At 37.6% G+C, this 8,826-nt stretch overlaps 3 protein-coding genes across 4 annotated transcripts in view; 1 reads left to right on the plus strand and 2 right to left on the minus strand.

Moving 5' to 3' along the window:
- Window positions 1–2,992: 2,992 nt before the first annotated feature.
- On the plus strand, window positions 2,993–4,559 carry LOC104820038 (zinc finger CCCH domain-containing protein 20-like). Its single transcript, XM_010550385.2, has one exon. The coding sequence runs from the start codon at window positions 3,085–3,087 to the stop codon at window positions 4,174–4,176; it is 1,092 nt and encodes a 363-aa protein (XP_010548687.1). The 5' UTR covers window positions 2,993–3,084; the 3' UTR covers window positions 4,177–4,559.
- Window positions 4,560–5,457: 898 nt separating this feature from the next.
- LOC104820039 (vacuolar protein sorting-associated protein 32 homolog 2) lies at window positions 5,458–8,050 on the minus strand. 2 transcript variants are annotated; one of them, XM_010550387.1, is made up of 8 exons: window positions 7,943–8,050; window positions 7,658–7,818; window positions 7,115–7,214; window positions 6,888–6,973; window positions 6,701–6,792; window positions 6,308–6,422; window positions 6,013–6,208; window positions 5,458–5,751 (listed from the first exon to the last, which is right to left on the minus strand). In XM_010550387.1, the coding sequence occupies exons 2-7, from the start codon at window positions 7,730–7,732 to the stop codon at window positions 6,014–6,016; spliced, it is 663 nt and encodes a 220-aa protein (XP_010548689.1). In that variant the 5' UTR covers window positions 7,733–7,818; window positions 7,943–8,050; the 3' UTR covers window positions 5,458–5,751; window position 6,013. The 2 variants fall into 2 exon arrangements, with proteins under 2 accessions (XP_010548689.1, XP_010548688.1); XM_010550386.1 differs by having other exon boundaries at window positions 5,458–5,717; window positions 7,943–8,049.
- Window positions 8,051–8,606: 556 nt separating this feature from the next.
- Window positions 8,607–8,826, minus strand: part of LOC104820211 — a 1,678-nt gene continuing 1,458 nt past the window's right edge. Inside the window, exon 7 of the mRNA XM_010550578.1 lies at window positions 8,607–8,796. Within this exon, the coding sequence (XP_010548880.1) occupies window positions 8,607–8,796 (190 nt within the window). The remainder of the gene's footprint in view (window positions 8,797–8,826) is intronic.

Below are 8,826 nucleotides of genomic sequence, written 5' to 3' on the forward strand. Positions count from 1 at the left end.
TCCAACCCTGGTTGTGGCCCGTTTTTTATGGGCTCGAAATACTTGAGCCCGACTCGAAAAAATATGGGCTGGTTCACGAACCAGCCCGCGAGCCGGACTCATTTTACATCCTAGTGAATGGTTCGTTGCGGTTGCGTTTTGATATAAATTATCAAAAAAATATTATTTTAAAATAATATTTTATAATAATTTTAATTAAATTTTTAGTATCATTTGATAAAAATTAATAACTAAATTTATAATAATTAAATAATACATGTAAAATATAAATATTATCAATTTATACTATAAAAAAACAGTTATATAGCGATGGAAAAATCCGTCGCAAATACAAAGAAAATCCGTCACAATTAAAAATTTGCGACGGAATGCGACAGACTTATTTCCGTCGTTATAGCGCTGTCGCAAACGTATAACGGTCGTTAATCCATCGCATTTTTGCGACGGAAGAAATCTGCGTTTTGCGACGGAAAGTGACGGATAATTCCGTCGCAAATTGCGACGGAATTTTTTCCGTCGCAGTCCGTCGCAAATGTTTTAAAATTTTAAAAAAAATATATAAAAAAACTATATACTATATATACACGTACATATATACATTTTCACATACACATACACCTATATACACATATATTCATACACAAACATTATACACATACAAATATATATACATATATACACATATATTTTCATATACACAAACACACATACACATTCACACATATACACATATACACATACATAAATACTCATACATATATACATTTCACAAACACATACACATACACATAAACACACACATATACACATATATTCATATACACATACAATCACATATACATACACATACATATTCACATTCACATATATACACATACACATACATAAACACACACATACACATTCACACATATATACACATTCACTTACACACATATATAAACACACACATATACATTCACACATATATATACACATTCACACACAAACATACATACATACATACAATACACACACATTAACAACACATAAACATACATACACACAAAATATACATACACATATATAATCCATATATACTCATATATACATATTCACACTCATATACATATACATATACCTTGATATATCTTGGAGATATTTTGGAGGAAAACAACGTTGGAAAAAAATTGGAGAAGATTAAGATTTTTTTTTGGAAACTTCAAAGTCTGAAGAAAGAATACGAAGTCGGTGCTTTTATTTCGTGTTGCGACGGAAATTACCGTCGCCATCCGTCGCAAATTTGCGACGGAAATTTCCGTCGCCATCCGTCGCACAACGAAATAAAAACCGCGAAATAAAATCCGTAGCTAATTCTGAAAAATAAATAAATTAAATTTAAAATAATTAAAATTAGCATTTGCTACGGAAATTTCCGTCGCAAATAATGTTTGTTATTGCGACGGCAACATCTCCGTTGCATTCCGTCGCAAATTTTCGACGGATTTTACGACTCTTTGAGACGTAAATTTTTTTTCCGCATTCCGTCGCTAAACCGTCGTATTCCGTCGTAATTTTGTATGCGACGGAATTTTCCGTCGCAAGTTCCGTAGCTATACGAGAATTTTCTTGTAGTGTTAATTTATTTCTAAGTAAAAAATAATTTTGTTATAAAAATTATTTAAAAATAAAAGGAAAAATCGCATATAAATACCTAAACTTTTACAAAAATCCTACATAAATACATGAACTTTTCTAAAATCTTATATAAATACCTAAACTACTGAAAAACTCTCAAATAAACCCAAATTCCGTTAATAACATCATCTATTTTTATTTGAAAATATCTAAAATTTATATTTTTTTGGAATTTTTTCAAAAGTTTAGGTACTTATATAAAAGTTTTAAAATTAAAGTATTTGTGTGGGATTTTCATAAAAGTTTAGATATTTATATACTATTTTTTCTAAAAATAATCATTATTAAATTTAAAAATTATACTATTATATTTTTTTATTAAAATATAATACTTGAAAATAATATCAAACCATAACACTAAATAAAATATCGCCAATATATATATATATATATATATATATTAGTGTTTTATATATTTTTTAATAAAAATATTTTAGTTTTTTGTCAAAATGTCAGAAACCGCTATCAAAACGAAAGTTGAAAGGTGCGATTAGAAAAACAAGTTTGGTTGTAGATGCAGGTAGTTGCGGTTTAACCAGTCAGTTTTTTAATCGTGTCGAAAATCGTGACCGTTTTGTTTGTGGATAACAGCGGTGTAATGTCCCCTACTTGGTTCTATTATTTTATATAATTAACTCTGAATAAAAAGGATAAATGAGAGGTCGAGCCGTTGCAGTGTAGATGTGGAATTGCTTCTAAAATTAGTAAAGAAGCTTCAGAATCCCTTTAATGTCTCTCGAATTTAACGTTCACTAAATTGTTCCAACATGTCCGTCCTTCACAGACATTTCTTCCCTTTTTCTTATTCTATTTTCTTAATATCACCTAAATTGATTTCTATAATTAATGAATCATATTTTTTAATGATAAACAACGGAAAACAAACAAATAATTTTGAGAGCTCAATTTCTTTGTTTTAAAATATAAATAAAAAATTGTGATTCTGTGGTCGGATTAGTTATGTAATTTAAAAATAAAAGGATAAAATAGTAATCAAGTTTGGGAGTAAATGTTTTGTGGGATCGCAAGCGTATCTAAAGTTCGGAACACGTGGCGATGTAAAAGAATCAACATGCCTGTCACCGTAGTTCCTCAAAGTCTCGTGATAAAACGCCACGTTAACAGATAAGGCCAACGCGTTACGCATAGGCAGTCTTGCGCCGCTGTTTGATACTCATCTATGACAGGCCTGTCACGGAGAAGTTCACCATTTTAACTGCGGTGGAAAAGTAGCTCCTAGGTAGATAACCCAACCATGGTTAATGAATAACCATACCACAGTTAAACATCGCCATTACTCTCTCTGCAGCTATATAAACAAGCAAAGCCTTTGCCGGTGATTTAGCAAGCACAAACCCATCTCAAGAAATCGAAGGATGTGATTTGGCCGGAAAAAGGGTATCCGAAATGATGATCGGAGAAATTCAACGATCTCATCCAAGTGTTCATATTCCTCCGTGCCCGGTTTCCGACGACCATACTGCGGCGGAGATGTATTATCCGGCGTTCGGAAGCCCTGACGGGAACATGCTTGGAGCCTTGGCGGCTCTACAGCGTTATCTGCCGTCGAGCGAACCGGATCCTGACTCCGACCCGGATATTTCGGGTCCGGAATCTCCCGTCCACGCTTACTCCTCTGATCATTTCCGCATGTATGAGTTCAAGGTGCGTCGTTGTGGGCGTGGTCGAAGTCATGACTGGACGGAGTGCCCGTATGTTCATCCTGGCGAAAAAGCTCGCCGGAGAGATCCGAGACAGTACCATTACTCCGGCACGTCTTGCCCCGATTTCCGAAAGGGGGGTTGCAGGAAAGGTGACGCGTGCGAGTTCGCTCACGGAGTTTTCGAGTGCTGGCTTCACCCGGCTCGTTACCGGACTCAGCCGTGCAAGGACGGCGGGAACTGTCGCCGGCGAGTCTGCTTCTTCGCTCACTCACCGGACCAGCTTCGGATTCTTCCGCAGCAGAGCCCAGATAGGGTCGATTCCTTTGAGTTATCGTCTCCGATTCGCCACTCCAGCGCCAGGGCCTTTCAGTTCTCGCTCTCTCCGATATCGGGTTCACCGCCGGTGAGTCCGCGTACTGACTCGGAGTCGACTCAGTCGCTGAGCCGTTCTTTCGGGTCGAGTCCGGTGAACGACGTCGTTGCATCGCTGAGGAACTTGCAGCTTAACAAGGTAAAGTCTCTTCCGTCGTCTTGGAACACTCAGTTCCGACGCTACCGGTCCGGGTTCGGGTCTCCACGTGGATCGGTCCTGGGACCCGGGTTTCGGAGTCTACCCACGACCCCGACCCGACCCGGGATCGGGTATTTGGATGTATGGGACAAGGAATCGGATGACGAACCGGCGATGGAGAGGGTCGAATCGGGTCGTGAACTGCGAGCGAAGATGTTCGAGAGGCTGAGTAAAGAGAACTGCATGGATCGGGCCGACCCGGATCCGGATCAGAATCCGGGTGAAACCCCTGATGTCGGGTGGATCTCGGAGCTTGTGAAGTAGACGAAGGTGAATTGTCTCTGATTATTAAACTATTAATGTTCTTTTTGGGATTTCCTCGGAGGAGATCTTTGAAGGTGGATTTTCCCGTGAAACAAACGAGGCCGGATATTAATATTATGTGTTCATATTATTTTTTTACTAATTTCACATTCTCCGATATATATATTAAATATGGAATTTTGGGGGGAGATTTCATTAAAAAAAAAAATAAGACTTTTGAAGGAGAAGATTGCAGATTTAATTTCATTGTATAGAAGAGAGGCTTTAGAGGGTTATTATGTGTTATTAATATATTGAGGTTTTTGTGTGTGTGCGTGTGTGTGTTTTGTGATTTTTTGTAACACCACCAATCTTGAATGTACCCTCTTTATCTTTTTCATCAATGAGAATGTAAATTATTATTAAATTTGGGATCAACTGTTAAATGGTTTCTTGAATGTTTCAAGTTCATGAACTTTGACGTTCCATTTTTTTTTTTTTTGGTAATTTAGCAATTGAAAATGATGTGATATAAAGTCATAGGATCTTATCAGAAGAGTAATGAATGAGTTTGGGTCATCGAGTTGAACGGGTCATGGGGGAAGAAAAAAACAGTTTACTTAAACTACAAGTTAGAAAATTATTACAGCATTTGGATGTAGTGACTAAAACATTTAATACTCGGTAACATTTATTCTTGCATGACTTGACGATCCACTACCGTGTATAATATTAAACATTATAGAATACCATGGGAAGAACGTATTTCTCGATTTCAAAATTGTGGGTGAACTTAGAATATTATTATTATTTTCGATTGCATTTTTTTTTTTGGGGGAATTGGGTTGGTATTATGGATAACGAGCCATGCACACATCAAACTCTTAAGATATTTGCAAACTTTGGATTAGAAAAAGTCGCATTGACCTTTGAAAAGGAGGCTTTGATATGCGTTATCCAAAGTGTTGATTTAGACCAAAATTTCCCATACCAATAATGACAAAACCCAAAAGGGAACATGTAGGTCCATATTAGATATGTGATCATATTTTCGACAATTTATTTTAGAGGACACGAGGAGAGAAGAGTAAAAATGTCAAAAGGAAGAAACCTAAATGTACGGGCAATGGTTGTGGACCAAAGACAGAAATCAATGCCTTATCTCTTCATAAGATCAATCCACTCCAGGAAGAAATCCAACCCTGGTGATAGATTTAGGTTTTAAAAATTCGATTGTTCCATTTATTTTCATTTTGAACCAATGATATTTATTATTAGGTATAAGATCAAACTTTGTATTAAAAACACCACAATCCCATTCAGTGGGAGTAAACCAGATGATTACCACAAAAATCTTCATAAAGATACATTGTAGAAAGAAAAAAATAATGTTATAAAACACTCGAATGCAAAGATGACAGAAGAATTTGATATAAGGTGTGGATCCGATTCAATCCGAATCGGATCCTTATATATACATAATGCATCGTCTTTTTCCCTTTAATCAATGCAACAGCCCCTTTTGTTGGGATCTCTCTGCAGTGAATTTCCAGTGGACTGACCTGCCATAGTAAACGAGGCCTTTCACCAAAAACACTATCCAACCATTGGAATGGACTTCAGTTCGCTTGCAAAAACTATAAACATTAACTTCTTATATTGAATTCAACTCTGTGATTTGGGTTCGATTTTTAATAGTAAAAATACTTACTTTTTGAAAGGAAAAAAAGTTTGTTTTTTAGTCTGCTCGGTTTCAGGAAAATCATAACTATTCGGTTCTTATATAGGATAAGCTCAATTGTTCGGTTATTAACCAAATTGCTCACTCTTGCCCGAAAAGTTTCTAACGACTCATACCTTAGAGAGCCATCTCGGCCTGTAAGGCAGCAAGTTCATCTTCCTCTTCTGTCCGCTGCTTCTGGGCAGCAGGACGAGCGGTTTGCCTTCCTGCAGGCACGGATACAGTGGCTGCCGGTGCTGTTGTTGCGGGCTGAAGAAGTTGCTCTTCCAGCTCGGCCCCTTCTAGTTCTTCTAGTTCCGCTTCTAGTTCATCCTGCCAAATTGAAAAAAAAAAACACATATTTTTCTCAAAACTGTTATTCTATAACCGAAATGGAAATATGCCCGAGTGCACAAAGAATATGGAAGGTACCTCGTCGAAATCAGCTGCAGCTCCAATTGGAGTGGACAATGCTTCCTGGATCTGTTTCATATTCTCTGTCTGCTCATTGATCTCATCCATGGTCTTGTCCACATCATCAATGTTTCTGCAAACAAAACGTGTTACCAGAATACCATTAGCAGCAGCTTAATCATAATTTCACACTAACAAAGGTGATTCTTTTCCGTTATGCTTTTTTTTCAGACAGGTGAAACATGATGAACTCAAGCAAGAGTGAGGGGAAAGCCAAGTTGGAAGAATTCAATGAGAATGTATGTAAGGACACGACAAGCTCATGTTGGAGGAGAATCTATAAGAGAATCAATGAAATTGATAGTAAAGAGACCATAAAGAAATATAAGTGCACAGATTATCAGTACATACGTTGCTTTCTGCATAGCCTTCATTGCAGCAGCTCCACTTCTCAATGCATCCACAGTTTCAGTAGTTGCTTTGGCACCTTCTAACATAATCATCTGTTTGAAAACAGGTATAAGACAGTGATAAGGTACCACTGCTGAAATTAGCAACCTTTAAAAACGTTCTTAAATGCAAAGATAAGGGAGCTGACTTGATCATGAATACGGAGTTGGAAATTTCCCAGCTGTTCAACTTGTTGTTCATATAACCTCTTTCTTTTCAGACACTGTATAGCCGCTGCATCAGAACAATATAACTAAGCATTCTAATACTCGAAATGCAACACATACATCCATCCATACAAACCCAAAATCCCAAATACTTGCATATATATGCATGTGGATCCGGTTATAAAATTAAACATAGATCAAGTCGTACCTCGTTTGTTCTTTGCCCGGGTGAATTCCTTTGCTTTTTCGACCTCGCCAGCAGCCTTCTTCAGGAGCACTTTCTCCTTTTTCTCCAACATCTCAAGTGTCTGCAAAAACCAGTAGTATAAAAAGGGCACCAATGACACGATGCTGCAGAGCAAAAAACAAACTACTACGCCACTCTTCTGAAACACACAAAGAAATTCCTGCCATGGAAACCACAAGCAGCATATCTACTGTAATCTAGAGAGACCTAACCCAACCTACAGCCCGAGCAAGTTCCCATTCAAGATGGACCCCTGAGACCAAATTGAATGTCTTAAGACAAAAACAGATCAACACAAGAATTTGAAAAGATCATGATTATCCCCATGCAAAGATAATCCTCCCTGAAATCACTGACATCATCAACCCTGAATAATCCAAGCAACAGATCTAGAAGTACTAACAACGAAGATTTCAGCGAACCGACGACAGAGAGTCAACCGACACTGATAAATCAGCTTTCAAATCGAACAAAAAGGACCAAAAAGAGCGAACCGGGAGATACCTCGTTTAGCTTGTCTAATGTTTGGAGAGCATTAGACTCCTGTTTGGGTTTCCCGAAGAGCCGATTCATGAACATGGTTAATTATCCGTGATATAGAAATCCAATCCGATCTCCTCGGAAACAGTAAAAACGATCAACGATCGCCGGAATTCCGCGAGAAACTACGAAAGATGAACCCAAATCACGCATATATAGATCGATTAGACCGAAGTCGCCGTGAAATAAAGAGGAAGAACAAATCAAATTCCAGAAGAATTAGACGACAGACAGAGAAAATCCAGATACCTGATATAAACAATTAGGGATTTACGATGAGAGATTTGGGAACGGAGATATAATCGATCGAGTTTTTTTTTTTTTTGGGCTTAATCGTGTTGTGTTCGACGCTAAAGATCGAACGAAGCTCCTTTACCTTTTCCACATGTTGGAAGCATTAATCTCCACGTGTCAGTTACATATTGGTCGAATAATTAGGGCATGGGCACGCGGAGTAGAGGATTACAAACTCCTTCCCACCCTCAAAGCGGCGCCGTTTTCCAAAATGAAATTAAAAATGCTACTTTTTTAGTCGCTCCAAATGTATACTATTGTTATATATCATACAGTTATTTTGATTGTTATAATAAGATGACAAAAAATTAGTTTTAATTCAATTAATTTCACTTAAAAAAGTCTAATTAATTTGAATTCAATTTAATTTCGATTCTTATTCTATTTGTGTACTAAAAAATAAAAGTATACAAAGTTAGATGATAGAATATATGGAAAAATTTTGAACTCATAACAATTAATTTTATACGAAGCCCAAGCTATGATTGAGACCGTCCTAGTACATTCATTGGTTGAGCCATGATAACGTACTACAACTAATAATAATAACATCGAGCAACATTTATGTATTTCCCATGCATAATAATAAAAAAAAACAACTAATCGAAGAAAAAAAATATTACCATTGAACCCTAAGTCGGTCGATTTTTCCGACGACATCCTCTCGAACACCTGAACACGACGGCCGGTGCACCCGAGCTCCGCCGCCACCTCCGACGCTCCTCCGCCGGTCTCTTCCACCGCTTTCTCCGCTCGCTGACGTGGCCTCCGGCCTCTGCCTCGGCGCGCTATGCGACCTCAGCTTCGCCCTGAACGACGTCGTGTCAGGCATGGAGCTC

Source organism: Tarenaya hassleriana, unplaced genomic scaffold (genome assembly GCF_000463585.1).
Source record: "Tarenaya hassleriana unplaced genomic scaffold, ASM46358v1 Cleome3, whole genome shotgun sequence".
Taxonomy (NCBI): Eukaryota; Viridiplantae; Streptophyta; class Magnoliopsida; order Brassicales; family Cleomaceae; genus Tarenaya; species Tarenaya hassleriana.